This window comes from Callospermophilus lateralis, chromosome 3 (assembly GCF_048772815.1).
Source record: "Callospermophilus lateralis isolate mCalLat2 chromosome 3, mCalLat2.hap1, whole genome shotgun sequence".
Taxonomy (NCBI): domain Eukaryota; kingdom Metazoa; phylum Chordata; class Mammalia; order Rodentia; family Sciuridae; genus Callospermophilus; species Callospermophilus lateralis.
The window spans coordinates 164,611,984-164,633,018 of NC_135307.1; the positions used below are offsets into that span (position 1 = coordinate 164,611,984).

Consider the following 21,035-nt stretch of genomic DNA (forward strand, 5'->3'; position numbering starts at 1 on the left):
AAAGCATTTGGCCTTTGATTCTTTGGGATTGGCTTATTTTGCTTAACATTATTTTCTCCAGCTCCATTCTTCTTTAAGGATGAGTGTGTATATTATACCACATTTTCTTTATCCATTCATCTGTTGAAGGGTACCCCTAGGTAGGTTCCATAGTTTAGCTATAGTGAACTGAGCTACTATAAACATTGATGTGACTATATCACTGTAATATGCTGCTGTTAAGTCCTTTGGGTATAAACTGAAGAGTGGGATAACTGGGTCAAATAGTGGTTCCATTCTAGGAAGATTTTTGATAAGTTGAAATTATCAAATTAACTTCTAAATGTATTTTTAACATTGTCTCCACTCTTATATACATTGGTTAGCTGAAACTCACTACTTTGGAGATGACTATATGGGACCTGAGCTCAGAAATGTTCTTGAATTAATTCATCTTCAGTTATCCTTAGTTATCCTCAGGCCATCTGTTGTTCATTTTTATCGTGTCAAAACAGGAAAGCAAAAGGAACTGGAAGATCATCTGGGTTTACTACCTTTATGTCTGACGTGGAAGTCAAAACTATTTTCATACAGGAGGCATTGCTTATTCAGTAGGGTTTGATGTGCGTTGGGAAGACAACTTCTCCAAAATTCCACATATAGATTCATCCACAATTGAAGATGTTTTAAGAGACTATTGAATATATCTAGTCTTAATTAGTAAGAAACTCCCAAGTGAGATGCTTGTTGTGAGTATAAAGAAAGGCTGGTTCTGAGAAGTGCCAAGGTGAACTATCAATAGAACTTTGTCACTAAATGACTGTAGGGAATATCATTGACCAAAGAAGACTTTAATCTTTTAAGGAAAATTTAAATGTTAATATAGAAATGCTAACAAGGGGAAACCAGATATTAGAATCCAACAGATGGATATCTTGAATTGAAAGCAGGAGGACCTGGGCAAAAGAACACATGCAAGTAGTAACCATGAAAGATAAATTTTGGACATTTGTTTGGATGGTCTGCATAGAAAACATTTGAAAAATAAAATCATGAGCTCCACACTATTCCAAAGTACTTACCCTTTGTGGAACATATGTGATATCCACTTTCTTGGTATAGCCCCTGGTAATCAATGAATTGAGATAAACCACATTATCCCTTTGTATTTTCTTTTCCTCCAATATGACGGGCATACCATAAACGGATGAAAGTGGTTCCTGGAAACAAGATTTTAAAACTATAAATTTCAAATCTGGTATTCACTTTCTGATATTATTATTTGATTTCTTATATATTACTCTGAAACCAGGAAAAAACCTTTAAAATACTACTAAATAAGATACAATTTGAGATAAAATAGAAAATTTTTATATTAGTTTGCTTTGTTTAACTCTACTTATTTTATAGTATCAGGGACAGATCAGATAGGTCTTCAAAATATCTACCTTTAACCTGTGGCTATTCATTAAGGAGAAGGATGAAGTCCTTCTAAAATGAAAATGCCTGGATAGCAGAAGCCCCGACAGATTGAAATTTCTTCACCTCTTAATATTTTCCCATTCTCCACAGTGGTACTTTCTAATGTTTGCCTACAATCTCTTTCTACTTCCTACCATGGACATTTCCCCAACCCTATTCAATTTGATGGCATGAGTGAGCGAAAGTGTTTCCTTCCTTCTTCCCTAGTCCTCTGTCTTGCAAGAATTTTTCTTTTAAGATTTTAGAATTAAGAATTTTCTTTGAAGAATTGCAAGAATTCTTAAAAAAGATGCTTCCAACCAAGAATGTGCACATTCCCTGATAATGGCAAACTTTTGATGCCTTGGTAACCCATAGGCAGCAACCTCAACCTTGTGCTGGCAGTTTAGGGTTTCCTAAACCACTCCAGATTACCAGGTACAGTCAATGTGGCACATTCGAAACCTGCTAGAGTCACTTTGCTGAATATCCAAGTTACAAGTGGCTCCATATCCCAGAGTTCAGTAGAGTTCATTAAAGTTCCTGGGTGGATACAGGGAAGAAGGTAGGCAATGAAAGAGTATGAGATCAAAAGGAAGGAAAACCATGCTTTACATTATTTTTCATAAGGTTTCAAAACCCTCCCCCTTCCCTGCTTGGGTCATGACATCAAATCTGTACAATGCAAATTTACACATATCTCCTAGACCATTGTTTTACAACATCCTAAATATATTTGGTTTTGTGCAGATTCTGCTTTCAATGAACACTTTTTAGTGTCTTCAGTAATTGGAAACTTCTTGCTGGATATTTCTTTAAAAGTTTGCACTGTGTATGACTTTGCCCAGTTGTATAATAGCACATAAATAATGCTCCTGCCCATCCAAACCCCCAACAAGTTTTTAATGAGTTCCAGTTACTAATGGGTAATTGAGCTCTTTTCTTACCTCCTCTTTCTTAATTTCAGGGCCTTCAGTTTTCAATTTAGGAGGTGTCTTGCCTTTCATTTTTTGATTGTCTACTGTTTTAGGCAAGTTATCTATCTTTTCTTTAATCAAATCAATTATTCTATAATCGGCGTATGCCTTTGCAACATCCATGGCACTATGCCCTGTTTAAAACAAACATAAATTTAGAGTTTTAATAAGTGGATTTAATGATAAACCATGTGGGGGGCAGTGGAAACAAAAAAACCTCAGCATCATAGCTTTAAGCATGCAGTGTCAGGGTGATTACTAAAGCTAACCATGTAAATTCATAAATCAGATTGGATATCCTTCAAAGGTGGATCCTGCGATAAAACTCTGTGGTTTTAAAGCACCATTTACTGACAAAAATTAATTTTTTTCTTTTAACTACATTTCTTAAAAAGTGGATTGGGAATATTATATTTTGAATATCCAACTGATGGTTTTCTCCCCACACTGCAAACATTTCCTTTTGTGTAATAAATTTAACTTATCTTCCTTTTTCCATGTTGTAAGAAGGTAAATTCCAAAAGGCCTGGGGAAGCTGGTGCTTGCTCACAAGTGCTCAGGCAGGTGATTGGGTATTATGTTACCTGTCATATCATCAGGTACTCCTGGTGCAATTCTATCTGACTCAGGGACAGCCCAAAGAAGCCAGAGATATGAGCAAAGTCTCAGAGCAAAAAGAAGCAATGGGTTCCAATATAAGAAAATAACACTACCACATAAGGAGCTTAAGTATTTATTTAAATGATGTTTTAATTGTTCCTGTGTGGTGTTTATGACCTAGGGTAGGCCATCTGTTTACTTCCTAGAGACAAGGAAGCCTCAATTTAGGAATGACTTTGTACAGCTATTAGAGGAATCCAAGGTCTCTAGAGTCTCTAGCATGCCAATCGTTGGGAATTGAACATAGCAGTGATAACTCAGATTGTGACCTGCAAACTAGTTCAGGTCCACAAATCAGTGGTTCCTGATCCACAATGTAATAACCACAAAAATTAAGTGTTAAGAAATTATAGAACTATTTAATAGATAGTCTTTTTCAAATTTTTTTTGTTGTTCTTTAAATCTAATGATTGAGAAGCTTGGGCTTCCATTTCTACTAAATCATTTTTATTGTATTTTATAAAAGTCCCTAACATATTGCAAACAAAGAACTGGCCCTTAAATATCAATGCTTTTAAAAGTACTTAAGAAGAACTTTCATAACATTTAACTAAGGCTCATGTTTGTACCAGTAACACAGGGGAAAACATGCTTCTATCAGAACAGAATTGGAGGGGTGTGGAATCTAACATAAATTCTCCTTCACTAACCCCCAACCATCAATAATACAAACACATACCTTTTCTATTTTCCAGCTGGAATTTAGCACCAATATCAAGTAGGTATTTTACAGTATCCAGTCTGCAGCTTTCAATGGCTCGACTTAAGGGAGTTGAGTTGTTGATTGAAAGTGCATCTAGGGTAGCTCCAGACTTAACAAGCAGCTCAGCAATGTCTTGCTGCCCTGCATGGCATGCAAAATGAAGTGGAGTCCACAGAAAATTATCTGTTGCATTAACGTTTGCCCTGTAAAATAAGATAGATGCGGGCTGGGCATGAGGCTCAAGCGGGGTGCTGGGTTCCATCCTCAGCACCACATAAAATGAAGAGGTTGTGTCAGCTGAAAACTTAAAAATAAATATTCATTCTCTCTCTCTCTTTCTCTCTCTCTCTCTCTCTCTCTCTCTCTCTCTCTCTCTCTCTCCCCCCCTCCCTCCTCTCTATCTCTCTTAAAAAAAAAAGATGCACAAATTAAAAATTGTGGTTGCTCTAAGTACTGGGACCTAAAAAGGTAAGTACAATTTTGGACAGTTTTATCAGTTGTTAATTTGCCAACCCTGTGCCATAATTTTTTGTAATCTCTTTATTCTGCATTACTTTGACAGTCTTAACACTGTGGACATACACATTTTGTTTAGCTTGAAAGGTACTTACAATGTTTACAAAGGTTAAAATCCAGGAAAATTATAAAACTGGATCCAGTGAAGATAGAAATTGATGTAAAAGATAAAATGTAATTTAAAGCATTACAATATATTATTTAAAATTTTGGAGCTTGTTAGGATTTCACTATCCAAAAGTTCAAGTTCTCCTTAATGATTTCACATTTCTTTGGAGAATACAAACTTGAGTCTTTGACATTAAATGTTTCAGTAATAACAACATCGATACATTTTTCAAGTGTGCAGTTACTGCATCATTAAGTGCTCTACGTAAGTCAATGCCTTTAATTGATTACAAATTCTGAGATGAGTCCCTTAGAGCCCCATTACATAAATGAGAAAACTGAGGCACAGAAATGTTAAGAAACTTAAGGCAGGTTATACAACTATGGTAGATGCAGGAATTCAACCAAAACAACTGTTTAGTATTAAAAGTTAAATAAAAACATCATGTTTTGATATTTTAAAGATATTATAAGTGAACCAAGGGAAAGACTGCCCCCTCTGAAAGAGAATGGTGGGTTATGGAGGGAGGGAAACATGTTCTTAGTTATTCTGTCCATCATCCCCCCAGTTTGACTCTGTTGGGATCCCCACAAAGCAAGAGGCTTTAACTCCACAACTTCCAGGTGAGACACTGAGACCAAAATGAGTCATCCTGTCACAGGAAAACAGTGATAATTAGAAGTCTCTTCTAATCCCAGAGTGAACACTTAGTTGGCTTTTACTTTCTGTACAACTGTCACTGGCAAACTGTCTTTTACACACAGAATTCTATGTTGTCATTAACCTGAATCCTCATATGGGATCTATTTAGTTATTGAAACACATTCCCATACTATTAAAATTCTGAGCTGAATGTTTCTTAGGACCTTCTTTTACTTCTTTGAAATGTGAACACTCATACAAACTTAAATGTCACTCAACAACAAAACATACCCTTTTTCAAGAAGAAACTTGACAACATCTATGTTTCCACTGGCGCACGCTGTCATTAGTGGTGTTTTGTAATAATTATCCTTCATATCCACAGGTATTCCTGCTTCAAAAGCCTTTTTCAGAGATGCCAGGTCTCCGGCCCTGGTGACGAAATTAATATTTGAAAATACTTTCCCTGGATCATCAATGTACCAAGAAGAATCATCCTGAATGGGATGTTCAGGTGGGTGATCTTGATTAAACCGGCTGCAATCAGTTACATTCTGGTAGGTTTCAATCATGTAATATGGAGGCCCACCATCTGGCCTGAATGGAAAGACACTCTCAGGAATGACGCAGATTGGGAGGGGTAAAACAAATTTGCCTTTCCGACCCTTTTTGCCCATTCCTCTTTTCTTTTTCTTAGGCCCATAAGATCCCAAGACAAAAGACTTGCTTAAGTATCTGGTTCCTTTAAAGAAATCATTTATGTTGACTCCGCCATCCCGGGTCTTTTCGTGAAGTTGAGCTATGATGGCCAGCTGTTCAGGGGTTGCGTACTCTTGCTTATCCTCCAAGATCAGCACAAAGTCTTCCTTGGACACTGTCCCGTTTCCTCTGTCTAAAAAGGAAAAGCCTTCCCGAAGGAGGGCCTCGTGTTCTATGGACCAATCATGTAACCTGAGGGCCCACATTGGATTGGGGTTTTTGACTCCAGGTTTTTCCAGTTTTTTAGCAATTCGCTCAGCTCGTCGTATTTCTTTGCTTGCTGCTTTGAAGCCTCCTTCTTTGGCCACAGCCCTTGGAGTTTTGTGATCTAAATTCTTCCATTTCAATTCACATCCTAAAACACAAAACATCATAATTAGGTATGGGTGCCAAGGCATCTGCGTGGTCCTACAACTGATGATCATCCAACTGTTTTCTCAATTTGGGGTTATTAGTCAAAAGTTCATCCTAAAATTATATATACACAGAGAAAAGGGCAGCTAGCTATTGTAATTATGAAATTAAGCCATATTTTTTCCCTGTGGCTTTCACTTTTATGAATTCTGACAGAGATGAGTTTGCAATTTTATATCTACTTACAAAGGAGTGAGAGATCTTATCTCTATAGATAGAAATGTTGGAAAAAAATATAGTCGAAATAAATATTAAATGGGATGCTTGCTGAGGAGATTTTATATCAATGGGAAAAGAGCAAGAGTACCTTGGAATTTGGAGAGAAGTGTCTAGATTCAGCTTGTAATGTTGAAAGACACTTGTTTCTTTTTGATTGACTTCAAAAAGAAACCACTCACACAATCTTAATATTTGACTTGCATTCTTCATTAAATTAAGGTAATTTATACTAGTTCACTATTTTGTCTTGAGGTCATATACAGCCTTTACAGAGGAAAACTAATTTGTTAATCAAATCTGAGAATTCCAAATTTATATTTGTGTGCAACTTAGACTTCATCCCCCAAAGGATGAAACTTTTCTGAGTGCATTAGGGAATCTATTTAACAGCACACCAAGGAGGTGGTGTTCTCTCTAATGTGTCTTGAGACATTGAAATTTCTTCACGTGTATAAATAACTCAGACAACAAAGATGCTCTTTCCAGTGTTTCCAATCTAGAAGGTGGCTAAGCTACTGTTTTGCCAATATCACATAATCAGAAAGGATTGTCTGTCATCCAATCAGATACCAATCAAAATGACAAGTAGCTGCATGCAAACAAGACTCTCCAACACTTTGTGGTTTTAATTCCTTGTCAAAAAGATGCTTACATAGATGGGTACTATAGGGTTCATGATATTTACTTTTGTGTGTTTGAGAGAAGAAAAAAGACATCTGGAAACCCAAAGATAATAAAAAAGGGGGTGGCTCAATAAAAAATAAAAAATAAAATCTTGGCAATATTTTTCAAGATTAATACTTTTGTATTGTCAAACATTACATATTTATAAGGCTAATGATTTTACTAGTGATAGAAAAATTCAGAAAGGTTATTTGGTCAATAAAGACTCTAAAATTTCTGTATTTGACAGTTGTATTTTTGTTGTTGCTTACTTATCTGTGTGTGTGTGTTTGTTTCAATACTGGGGATTGAACCCAGGGCCTCTCTACCACTGAGCTACTTCCCCAGCCCTTTTTATTTTTGAGACAGGGTCTTGCTAAGGTGCTGAGGCTGGCTTCAAACTTACAATCCTCCTGCCTTAGTCTCACTTGTCACTAGGATTACAGATGTGTGCCACCATGCCTGGTTATATTGGACAGTTGTAAGAACAGTGATTTATTGAGGAAAGAGGTCCTGAGAATGTGATCTCAATAGTAGAAGTCCATATCATAATAATTCTATAGTAATGCAAGTCTACTCCTTTTCCTAAGCTATTTTGCTTATTCAGGGAATCTGTTTTTTTGGGGTTTTTTTTTTTTTGGTTTTCCTACACTTCTCAAGCCACCTCAACAAGAAGGGTCAAAAGATTCAGACCAGCTTTAGCTTGCCCTCTTTTGCCAGTGTCCTTCTATTAGGAACCTTAACATGGATAAAAGGCTCCAATGTATCAAGGAAGACATTTTAATGTGAGAAAAGAATCCAGTGATTTATGAGTGCTTTACATTTTAGTACTAAATAAATGCTTATTTACTCAGAAATGTGCATTTCATTGCTAATGGTTTCTCGCTGTTCTGATTGTCTTAGATAGGATTCTAAAGATGGAAATGTAGCTTCTGCTATGGAACTGGGTCACCAGTATAGGATCTAGTGATATGTTTGTATTTTCAAACACTCCACAGAACTCTGTTTTCAGATATTTACTTTAGAAATACAGCCTTAGGATCCCTCCAGAAAGACAGATCTTTTCTGAATCAGTGGCAAAACTTTTTCCCATGACCCAAGCACTACCTTTAGCTCTTGATGTGCTTTCTGAAACTTTAGCCCAGGTACATGAAAATAACAGAGAGCTCATGTGTGGTGATATTTGTCCTAGTAAGAAATAAGTCCACATGTGAAAGTTTAAGAAGTGTGCCTCAACCCAGTAAGACAGTTATCTTTAGAAATACACAGTGTTAAAAAATGAGATGTCAGAATAAACTGCTGATTGATAGTGACTGATTTGAAGCTAAGACCAGTAAAATAGTTTGAGAGGATAAAAATTACATTTGATCTAGCTTTTTTCCTTATTTTTAAAAAGAATTACTATTTGAAGAAGGGATTATGAACTTATAAAAATTAAAAATGGATCAATTATACACTATTAGTTATGTGGACATGTTAGTTTAACTTGTATTAATGTTTAAACTGTAGAATACTTAGGTCCTAGTGGAAATAGTTTTTCTGCTTATTAGAAAGTTGTTGGACTATATTTACATTTTTGTCTATTTCTAATAAATTGGAAAAAAACCATAAAATCCAGCAAAATGCAACTCTATCTCTATTAAAGAATTAATTAATTGATGCACATTCAATGAAAAGGTAAATAACAATAAATATATCTAACCTTGAAACTCAACTTGCTAATTTTTTCACTTTATGGAGCTCATTATGCTGTACTATACATAATACAGCTTATATTTCTAAATTTATAGTTGCTTAAAAGCTACAAGAAAATAAAAAATACTGATTACATTTCACATGTTCCAAAAATTTTTCCTTTTATTTTATGTACCTCTCAATATTTTCTCAGAAACATTCAAAGAGGTTAACTTTATATGGACATATCAGACTATTTTTAAACTAAAAATTCCGACTAAAAGAAATGATTTTCAATGATTCTTCTTCTTTAAATTGATGTTGGCATTTTTAAAGTGAGGAGGTTTAATCAACTATAAACATTTTAATATTTAGTTAACTCATGAAAAATCCCCTTTAGGTTTTTAACAGTAACATAAAACTTTGGGAAAAATGGATTTTGTACTTTTAAGACAACCCACCATGGTTCAACAGAATATATTATATAAGGACACAATTTAAATTTTCTTTCTACATGAGTAAGGTAGACTATTGAAAAAGATAAGCAACTAACAAGTGAAATGTGTAAACCATAAATAATTTAAACACAAAATTGCTAGGCAATTTTACCTCGTTGAGCTATATATTTACAGCAATCTGCAAAACCACCCATGGCAGCATAGTGAAGTGGCGTGTTCCCATTCATTGCAATCAACCCCATATTTCCATTATAGGCAAAAAGAAGCTTCAATATCTGCAAAATAAACAGTGGAGATTGTGAGGAATAGGAACAAACATTTGCTGAAAGAAGACTGGCACCTGGGCCAGCACTACCTAGTATACTATCTATTAGTTACATGTGGCTATTGAAAATTCAAATAGAAATAAATTAAACTTTTTAAAAATTAAAAAGTTTCATTTCTAGCCACACATTTAAAATGCTAAAAAGCCTCAGGGGGTTACTATATTATACAGATCAGATATAGTACATATCTATCATTGTCAAAAATTTTATCAAACAGCAGTGATTCAGGATATAGAAAAATCTATACTCAGCTGGGGCATTATCATTTGGTAATTGTAAGCAACTTAAGAAAACCTCATAAAAAGTAAAAGTAACTGTGCCAAAACTCAAATAAAATTCATTAAAGGCATTTTAAGTGAAATTCAGAATTTTAAAAAGTAGGGTAGAGCCTTAGTTGTCATTTTGTTTCTGCAATGTCACTGTATCTATGACACATCCTTTGCCAAAATGTCAGAGTATTCTGAGTTTAAAAAATCAGGCATATCATTAGATGTGCACACACAGTAGGGAGACAAGGGAATGATAGCATTATTCTCCCTACAGTTAGATCAGACCATACTTTGAAGATTCTAAAACATTAGGGAGGCACGAAATAGGGTGGTCCCAGTGACAGAAATTTTCATTGTCAAATACACTGACAAAATTTTATTGGAATATTCAGTGAATAAATCAGCAAGTAGATAAACCTGAATAAAGAGCTACAATATGTTGTTAAAGTTTAAATTTTTATGTTTAGGGAAATCAAGTTGTGAAAACAACACAGGTAACTGAAAAAAAATACTTCCCAAGTGTAACCTATATGATACATGAAATAATTTGAGAAAAAGAAAATTATAGCAACAAATTTTAAAGCCAAGAGTGGATTATTACATCAAAAAAGCCTCCTTTGGCAGCAAAATGAGCAGCATCATGTCTGTCATTGTCAAATACATTCACTTCGGCTCCTCTTTCCAGCATTCCCCGAACTAGTTCCAGCACCCCTTCTCTTGATGATTCCATTAAAGCCGTACGACCTGTGGACTGAGTTTGAAACAGATCCAGTGTTGTTTAAATGTTGTTTACACCCATTATGTCGTGTTCAGTAATGAATTTGGTATAAATATGGGTTGACTCCATTATGACGTTAACTTTACACTTGATAAATTTTTATTCTCTACATTTTCATATAAAGAAAAAAAACCATTAAGGAAGTACATACAATGGATCAATGTCCAAAACACAACAACTTTAACATCATAGTCAGGCTTACACCTTGTGACAACACCTTGCTAAGAAGATGTCCTTCTTGAAGAGAAAACAAAGTAAAAATGGGGGAAAAAATAAAGTGGTGTCATATAGGCTAAAATTAGGTCATTGGTGTTTTCTAGTAAGAAGAAAATATATTTTGTTTTGTGTGATTCTGGAAGTGACCATTAAAAGAAAACTCAATAAAATTAGACAATTCAAGTATAAAAACAAATGTACATGAGAAATAGCAGAAATATATATATTTTATTTCCAAAAAGGGATAAATTTTGATTAGGCATCAGTGATATCTCTTCTACTATTTCCTACAATGATATTTTGACATTATGCACAATAAGTACCAATTTTCAAAACATAATTAGGAAGTATACTGTGGAATTACAACACTATCATGAAAGTATAACATTTTCAAGCATTTAAGTAGAAACAAAAAAATCTCTAAGTTGACAGGGTAATTTTACCATATTTAGATGCAAAATTTATACTAATATGACACTGTAATAGAATAAAGAAATATTTATAATCACAGGGATAGTCATACTGAGTTGATAGAATTGGGATTGGCTCCTTTTTCCAAAAATGTCAGGCACATGTCTTTAATATCATGTGCTTCTTCACAAGCTCTAAGGAATACTGGTTTTCCTTCATAGTTAATATTGTTGACATCTGCACCATGTTCGAGGGCAATCAGAGCACAACGATAATGCCGCTTCGTAGGTAAAATGCAGTAAAACAAAACACCTGCAGAAAAATAGAATCCCCAAAGAGCATTTAGTTAACAGCCTACACATATTTGAATATGATAGGAAAGAAAAAAAAAAGGATCATTTGAAAATCCATATTTAACTAAAAATGGTAGAGCACAGGCATGTCTGCCTTGGTTTTCCTTCTGAAACCAACTAAAAATACCGAAACAGAAAAATAAAAACTGAGAAACTTGATCTGTCATCAATTTTGAAAATAGTAATAACTAAATGTTATAGGATCTGATTTCAGGATAAATTGAAGCACTCGTATGTGAGCCTTTGTCAAGATTTGGCATCTTTCAGTCCATACCTAAGTGTTCCTTGTTAGAATTTGCAGAGATGTGTGGTGAATGGCTGGGTTCCCTCTGATCAGGTTTGCAAGGAGCAGGCTTTCAGTATAATAACAGTGAAATGAAAAACTAGATGGGGCAAACAGCTCTGCCACTTTGGCAAACAATTTTATTCCAAGGAAGAGAGGAAAATGCTAACTCTTCATACCCAGGACATATAACATATACAACATCAACATAATCTTTATAGGAAATGTACTACATATAACAATGGCATTGTTATACCCTGGGGCAGATTATTGGTAAGGAAGTCCTGGTCATCCAACAAATTCTAAATTGACTTTGCAATGAGCTCTCTCAAAAAGGATGCTTCATTCAAAGAGGCACAATGACCAAAAGGAAAATAACATGTGACATATGAAAAAGATTCTGCATAAAAGGTAAAGAACTTGATAATGAAAGCCAGGTAAGGTAAGTCACATGGTAATGAAAGCCAGGTAAGGTAAGGAACTTGGTAATGAAATTCAGGTAACAAGTGAATACTAGAAAAACCATACCATGACTGACCCATTTCCTATGTCAGCAAAGAAATCAAATACAACTTGTTCTAAAATAGAAGTGCAAAGATAGACCAAGACCAAAAAAGAAGGACTGAGGAACGTAGAAGATGAACAGAAGGAAAAAAAGGTGAAATTGAGCCAGCAGAACTTAGAGAAGCAATGGTAAAGAAAAATAAAACCACTGAAAGAAATGAACATCAAATTAGAAGCAGTAAAAAAAAAAAAAAAGTGCAGATGCTGCCAAAACCATGGGCAGGGACAGGAAAAACAAAGAAAAATGTAATTGAGAGGATGGAATAGTCCAGAGGCAAAGAAGTTTCAGCATGTCTGTAATTTGTTTTCAATTATATAGAATAGAATAAAATTTCCTTGAACTGAAAAAACTGAATCTGAAGATTGAAAGGGAGTCCTGTGCCTTAAGAAAAGTTGATTAAGAATAATCAATAAGATATATCAAGGGTAAAGTGTAGTTAAAGTCACATAGCTCACATCCTCCCTAACATAGCCATTTAAATGTTTGCTTATCCTTTATAAATAATGTACAGTGAGTCACACAGCAGTCAATGAGAAGGACTATGTTAATGGCCGAGATATTACTATGGAATTAGCAAAGCAGTTTGGCAAGTGGGGGCCCAGCTAAGGATGCTACAAAGGTGAGCTAAGCTCAAGGATGAAGGATGAAACCCGGAGTCATGGGCAAACCATGGGTTATACCTAATCAACTAATAAGATTCCGTGGGAAATGAGATTTCACATTTGTTTCAAGTTTTATTTTTGCTTTCAATTTCTTCCCATATGATTTTCTGATTGTTTTTTCATACATGAATTTCCCAGAACCTTGACTGGTTTAATATTTAAACAAGTATATATATTAAACATATTGGCTATACTATTTGTTATGAATATTTAGTTGACCTTGTTTCTGATTTTACCTTGATTTTTAAAAAATTTACAATTTTAGATCTTTATGCTATAAAATTTCTCAGTTTGATTTGTATATGACTTACATTTTCCTTCAAACTTAAGTGAAATTTTTCCATTATATTGAAAAATTTTTCATTATATTGAGTGTTCCTCAACATTTATTATACAAAGTTCAAAATGTATTTAATGGCATATGGAAAAACTAACTCATGGTTAAATAAATATGGAAAATGTTTGCATCTTTGGTCTAATAGTGTGAAAGATACATATCTAAATTTGTTTTATTCATTGGTTCTCTAATAAATTCAATGGTGGGACCAATTTTACATGAAAAACTCTTAATATCCCAGTGATTCAATGGTCCATGAAACACACTTAAATAGTATACTGTAAAGCTTTAAGAGACTTCTGCTTTTTCAGGATTCAACATTTTAAACCACATTTAACTTTTAAATGATCTTAAGTAAATTTTGTTATGTGATTCTCTTAAATTTAATTTTTCTTCTCCTTTGTTCTCTCTTCTTATTTTAAGCAAGTCATCTCTCAAATAGCAAGCCTGGAGAGAGCTACAAAAGTAGATTTTGCTTCTATCAGAAAACACTAACATTATAAAGTGGGATTCATTTTTCCGGTGTAAAGCTGACATGTTAATGGGTTTGCACTTAGAGCAATTCCCTTGAAAACTGATTCAATCTACCAATTCACATTAAGTCCAGTGGGAAGTAACCTGGTGATTTTCATGACTTGACTGAACCTGAAGTTGTTTAGGCAAGAAGCCGCAGACCATGGTTTTGAGATGAAATTAGAGGAGATCATAGGACATGGAAGTACAGTTTTTTACCTGAATAATCCTTGAGACACCATTTCTAAGGACTTGAGTTCCACTTCCGAGTACATTAAAAATTTCACCCTAGAAAGTTGGGAGTATATACCAGAATCCACCCTGGTCCTCTCAAGTTTCCGGGTACAAGTCTTTTCTATATCAGACAATAATTGAGATGTGACAGAATCCTTCTGGGGTCCTAGGTCTAGTACTAGCTAAGGTTTGAAAATGTAAAGAATAAGAAATCATCTCCGTCATCTTTTGTTCCTACATAATAATTTATATATGAATAATTATGATTATAGTAATACAGTATGGATAATGTTGATAATTTTCCTCATTTAAAAAAACCTACCAAACATAGATTAATTTAATACTAACTTCCTTTTTCAATAAGCCAGAACTGGGATTTCCTAAGATATACTTAAATTGTGATAAAATTATGAGGATGCAAGATCCTTGGGTACAGGAATAACAACCTAAACTTTCACTTAAAATCCTGAGTAATTTCACCTCTAAGGTTGGAAAACAAAAAGGCCTATCTTATTGACGTCTAGCTACAAATTGAACTTTATTCTGCTGGATAGAATGTGAGGACTGTTACCTTTTCCTTCATTATCAACTATAGTCATATCAGCCTTTGCCTTGGCTAGTATTTCCATTGACAGTTCATGGCCCAGTTCTGCAGCCTTCATTGTTGGAGTAGAGCCATTTCGGTCTTGCACATCAGGGTGAGCCCCAAGTTCAAGGAGAAAGCTGACCATATCAATGTCATTGGAAACTGAGGCTAAGTGCAGAGCACTGAGTCCATCAACAGGTTCTGTGAAATTGATCAGTTGAGGGTATCCAAGTTTGGTCAGCTTTTCTATCTGTTTCTTGTCTTTGTTCCGAACACACTGAAGAACTTTGTAGATCTGCAAGTTCTCAAGTCTCTTATCTGCTAAAGACATGCTTCACCAGCCTCTCTAAAAATGCTTCCTGTACTAAAATAATAACTACAGCAGTTTAAAAAAAAAAAAGAAGAAGAAAGAAAAGAAAGAATTCCAGATTAATTGTATCATCTTTACTTTTATTAAGTTGCAATATTTCAAAGCATATGTTCCTAAAAAGACAGGTTATTTATTATGAAGAATTATTATAATTTATTGTAACTGATTTCAGAAAGTAGGCATTATATATGAATTCAAAAAATATTCATGTGACATAAAGTTTGAATTTTTTTTTATAAAACTTATGCTTCCATCACATAATTTATTATTAGTTGGCTAGGTAACTCTTTTGGTATTTCTTTTAACCTTCTCTCCTCACCACAGCTTTATCATTTTATCCAAGATGTTGGAGGTAGAGTTGGTGGGTAAACTCTTGAAGAAGGTGAGGTTAACACAATTGCCAAAATAAGAACTTGAGCTCCTGTCTATGTGTCTCCATACCAGCATGTCTCCCACCATGTAGACATCAGACAAGTTCAATGGTTTAAAAATATTATAAAGAATGTATTGGATTTTTGAGGTGCTCATTACAAATAGGAATCTACTGGGCTCTGTAAGATACCAAAGTTGTGAGAATGATTTTTGTGTCACCTTATTTCGGATTGAGGCAGTTCAATGGTTGATATAACTACGAACTTTCATAAAGAACCCCACTGTTAAATCATGATGGTCATATGTAGTTTTATCTCCTTTTATTGTTTACAGGAAAAAATGTTGTTTTGGATTGAGTGGTAGGCCATGCTAGGTATGCCCAGCTTGCTTTTCTTCCTTCGTTTTTTTTTTTTCTGGGACAAGAACCCCATTGTCATAAGGGGAGTCCATTTTAGGTAGTTTGAATGGGGTTGTTCTTTCTGTTCTTTGCCATAGGAATGGGTCTGTGACCTTGGCACGACCCATTTGAATAAACCAACCCTCTACAGGTGTGCTAAATTGCTGAAACATGCTCATAACCGACCGTGGCCAATCAATGTCTTATGGAATCCTCTGTGAGAACCATGTGGAAAGACTATTTCTGCTGAAGTTATTGAACGACAGAATGTGGGGCTGGGGCTTCAGGAACTGTCCTTCCTATCGCAGAATAAGCACATGTTTGAAAGATGAAGAAAAGCAACGATGGATGAAATGAGTTGTAGCTTGGGTTCCATTATACCAATTTATGTTCAGGCTTTCGTGAGTAAATATACCCCACTGCCTCCACATATCTTATTTTGGCATACAGTTGTGTTTGCTGGGCCTCTAACATTTGCAATGGAAAAATTCTCACTACGAAATCTGAAACTCTGTACCATCTTTCACCCCAACCACAAACTCGCTCCCTCATCTGCATTTTCTAGAGCAGTGAGTTGTACTTTTGATCACATGATTCTTCTTCAAATTAGTCTCTATAGGCAACTATGACATCTCCATGCTTATTTCTATTCCTACATCATCCCTCACCCCTCCTCATTCTCCTTTGCTGGCTCCTGTTCATCTGTTAAATGTCTAATTTTTGGAGTGCACATGGAACAAGGTCATCAGGATTCCACCCTCAGGAACTCCCTTGGTGACTCATCCCTTTTCTTGAACTTTGGCCCAATTTTTAGCATCTGTTATTCACCCTCAACTTCATGTCTTATGGAATCCATTGCTGACTCTCCTCAGAGTTCAACAGTCTATCCAACTGTCTACTCTTCATTCTCACTTGGATGTCTAATAGGCATCTATAATGTGACACGTCCAAGCAGAACTCTTGATAGCACCTTGACCTTCTACATTGCTCTCCAGTCTAATAGTGGCATTGCCATCCATCTAACCACTCAGATTAAAACGAGAGTTATCCTTCAATCTTTCTGTGCCTCACAAACCTTCTCTCACTTTTTAATTTCACCAGCAAATACCATCAACTTTATCTCCAACTTTCTGACTTCAACCCAGTGCTATTATGCTAGGTCAAATAATTTCTAATCTTGTAATCTGTCTCACTGTTCCATAATAGTCCCCTTGGGTCCCCTAGTCAACTGCCAGAATAATCTTTTTAAAAAGTAGATTAGTGGCCAAGTGCTGTGGCACACACTTATAATCCCAGCAGCTCCAGAGGCTGAGGCAGGAGGATCAAGAGTTCAAAGCCAGCCTAAACAAAAGCTAGGTGCTAAGTAACTCAGTGAGACTCTCTAAATAAAATACAAAACAGGGCTGGGGATGTGGCTCAGTGGTCAAGTGTCCCTGAGTTCAACCTCAAGTCCTACCCCCCCTAAAAAGTAGATAAATAGATTAGTTAGGATCATGCTCCCCAACAGTTTTGGATAAATATTTTTAAACATAAAGTGTGTATTGAACACTCATATATCTATCACAGAGATCCTACCAGTAATTATTTACTTGCTTTATTACATATTTATCCACTCCAACATTCACTAACCCAGCTCATATTTGATCCACTTCAAAGTAAATTAGACATATTTCAGTATACATATTCTTAACTGGAGTTCAATATATATTTTTTTATATTTTGAATATAATGAAACATATAAGTAGTAAATGTGTCATTCCATGAGGTTGACAAATGCATATACCTGTATAATCCATACCCCTACCAAGATGCAGAACATTACCTTGATGACAAAAAGTTCTCTAAAAGCACTTTAACACTTTTCCATTGCAGCAGAATAAATCTCAATTGCTCACTATGGTCTCATAATCCCACCCCTCTGACCTCACTTCTCCCCAATTCCCCCTGACTCAGTGATCTCAGGTTACAATGGCTTTCTTTTTGTTTATGAACAAAAGTTTATTCCTGCCCCTGAATTTGCACTTCTTGTTCCTTCTGCCTGAGAGTGCTCTTGGCTCAGACCTTCTATTGATTGGTGCTTCTCAACATTTCAACTGCAGCCACCATGTTAGACCTTCTCCTTTTTATTTTCTCCAAAGCATGGATTCTCTGAAAATAGTTCAGATAGATATTTAATCTATGAATTGTGTTCTCTCTCCCGCTAGACTACAGCCTTCATGGAAGCCTACATTTTAATTAGCATTATTCCTCTACCACCTAGAAACCTATTCATATGAGGCATTTGATAATTACTTTCTCAATAAATAATGATGGAAAGTTAAAATAAGAAGGCCTCAAAGAAAACTCTCAGGTTTCTGGTTTGAGCAATTAGATCCCTGTGTGTGAGATGGGGCAGTTAGGACAAGGTCCAAATTGGTCAGGTAATGTAGACAGTTAATCATTGGGCATGCTGAGTTAGAATCTGTGAGACAATATAAAATTTAGGAAGTTAGGAGAAAGCGCTAAGTCTGATCTATAGGAAGTTATGAAGTCTTGGCAGTTTCAGGGCAGCTAAGACTGGGAGAAGTCAAGGAGGAGAGCAATCACCAATGTCAAACACATGCTGGTGTCCCATTCTTTTTTTTTTTTTTTTTTTTTCACTCCTCATTCTTTGCCTGGTTTTTCTTAGTGTTTCCATCTTTGCTGCTGGGACATCAGGGATCACATGACTGGTGGTTTCAATTCCCTGTTTGCTATAGCCCCTCTCTTCCCTTCGAATCTGTTTATAATGTATGGAGGAGGTCTAGGAACCAGAGAATGTCACTTGTTAGATTCATTATATGAATAGGGTCTGAGTAAAGCCATAAGCTGTTTCAGAGTTATCCACTTGACTTTTGCTGTGTGGCTTGGTGACACTTATTTTAGCTACTATTTTAGGGCATGTTTTATGATTAGTAGCCATATTTGGTCAGGTGCAGTATCATACTGCATACATTCATATAACATATTCAGACTAAAGTAAGATGCTCCTAAATAGCTTATTGATTGTGTCAGTACACTGCCACTTCATTTGAGAGGACAGAAACTTCCTAATCAGAGGCTTCAATGTTGTCTGTGATACCATTCATCTCAAAGAATCAGCAGCATGTAACATTTTCCAATCATGGGTCAGTTTAGTATAAAATTCATCTCTCTCAGCGAATGCCCCTCTGGGGACAGGGTAGCACTCTGTACCCTGATCCTTTACAATCAAGACTGACCAAAATCTCCACCTCGGGAGGCAATAACAAAAGTCCTGCCCTCTAACCCTAGGTACCTTGTAAGTGGCATAGCATATACTATCCCAAATAGGGTAATCACACTACCACACTTTTACTTTTCCTCAGCAAGGCCTGAGTCATCTTGGCTAATCAGTAGTATTGACAACCTCAGAAGAAAATGGAATAGAGTAGAATGTCTTCACTTGGGAAGGAGGTGTACATTTGGGCTCTGAATACCTTGAAATCATATAAAAATTTATGAATATGTGTGTGTGTCCAAGTGCTTCTTGCCTTGATAGGGAGACACACAGCTCATTAAATTCTCAAATGGGTATATGAAATAGGGAGGTTCATTAGAAAAAGACAAGGCTGGCACAGTGTAAAGAGTCTAGGATTTGAGGGGGGAAATCCTCTGTGATCCTCCCTCTCCTGCATCATTATTTACACCAACCTACCTAGTTTGTCCCTCAGTTTCTCCATCTGTGAACTAGGGATAATAATAGGACTCACTACATTGGGCTGAATGGGAAAAGAATGAGATAATCCTTACAAAGTATTTAGGAAAGTCTCACAGTACAGGCTCTCTGTGAATAAATTAAACTTTCATGAGCTTCAGCTCATCAGTAAGCGTTGGTTTATAGAGGGGTTGGCTCTCAACTGAGCCATTCAGTTTTAAGCCTCAGAAAAATCTGGAGGAGAGAGGAGTAGATAGAGATGTAATTTCGAGGAAAGTCTAGGTAGCAAGTTCAAGGTACCCATCTCACCTATTAGTTCTCCGGACGATCAGGAGCCCCGTGTCTCCGGGCACCAATGCTCCTGGGCCCGCGAGGCCTTTCCGGGGCTGCCCGGGCTCTCTTTCTCTGTGCTCTGGCTGACTCCCAGCCGACCTTGGTCTCTGGAAGCCTGGCTTTCGCGCCCAGAATCAAAAGGTGACCCTTTAGGCAGAGCGCGCGAGCAGGCGCGTGTCCAGCAGCGAAGGGTGTAAGTGTCCATGGGCCCCGGGCCGCAGAGGGCAAGCGCTCAGCCAGGTGAGCTCAGGGGGCGGGGTGGGAGCCGCAGAGACTGCAGCCAATTGTGAGCGTGGGCCACGCAGGGCCGGTTGCTAGGGCAACCGCCCAGGTGCGTTGAGAGGCGGGGCTCGCCTTCGCCCCGCCCGCTGCCCGCCCCCATTGTGGCTGCTTCCAGGAAAATGAATGGGAGGGAGGGGAGAAATCATGAGGTCTCCAAGATTCTGTCCTTCTTTCATTTTCTTTTCTGCCTCTGGCCCTCAAGCAGAACGTGATTTAATTAGAAAAGTAAAGCTGCATATGGTAATAATAATAATAATAATAATGATAAAACATCCAATGAGTTTAGAAAGGATTAAATGAAAAATTCAATAAATTATACAATAAATGAAAAGTGAATTTATTCTCAGATGTTGCAGATTCTTGTAAATCTTCCCAGAGATATTCTTTCCACACTCTGGGAGATATACATGCCTTAAAGATATTTCTGCACACGTGGGAGCAAATATATCATGGAGATGATTTTATTTCAAAGCCTACAAATGCACCATAACCCCTCTCCCTTTCCCTAGAACACTTTTTCAGAGGCAAATAATGAAAATTTTTGTTTGTTTATGTGAATGTAAAACATGGATTTTAAATAGCAGTATAAGAGCTTCTAAAGACCTCTCTCTCTCTCTCTCTCTCTCTCTCTCTCTCTCTCTCTCACACACACACACACACACATACACACACACACAAATATTTTATAAAAAGTACAAAAATCAAAGCATTCCATGACTAATGAAAAAGAAGGCTGTGGGAAAAAAGTAACAAAAAGTAATAAAAAAGGGGAGCAAAAAGTAAGCTAAGAGAGAGGAAAGTAGGGAGGGATTGGGGGAAA

General features: G+C 36.2%; 1 protein-coding gene across 4 annotated transcripts in view; it reads right to left on the reverse strand.

The window, feature by feature from the left end:
- Ankef1 (ankyrin repeat and EF-hand domain containing 1) overlaps positions 1–21,035 on the reverse strand; it is a 61,127-nt gene that overhangs the window by 1,072 nt on the left and 39,020 nt on the right. Inside the window, exons 1-9 of one of the 4 annotated variants that reach the window (XM_076851517.2) lie at positions 19,910–20,681; positions 14,753–15,143; positions 11,347–11,546; positions 10,431–10,580; positions 9,386–9,509; positions 5,339–6,161; positions 3,757–3,983; positions 2,388–2,551; positions 1,062–1,199 (exon numbers count right to left, since the gene is read on the reverse strand). In XM_076851517.2, the coding sequence (XP_076707632.1) occupies positions 1,062–1,199; positions 2,388–2,551; positions 3,757–3,983; positions 5,339–6,161; positions 9,386–9,509; positions 10,431–10,580; positions 11,347–11,546; positions 14,753–15,098 (2,172 nt within the window). In that variant the 5' untranslated portion in view covers positions 15,099–15,143; positions 19,910–20,681. Of the gene's footprint in view, positions 1–1,061; positions 1,200–2,387; positions 2,552–3,756; positions 3,984–5,338; positions 6,162–9,385; positions 9,510–10,430; positions 10,581–11,332; positions 11,547–14,752; positions 15,144–19,909; positions 20,682–21,035 lie in introns of those variants that run through there. The other 3 variants (XM_076851521.2, XM_076851518.2, XM_076851520.2) reach the window with 3 other exon arrangements.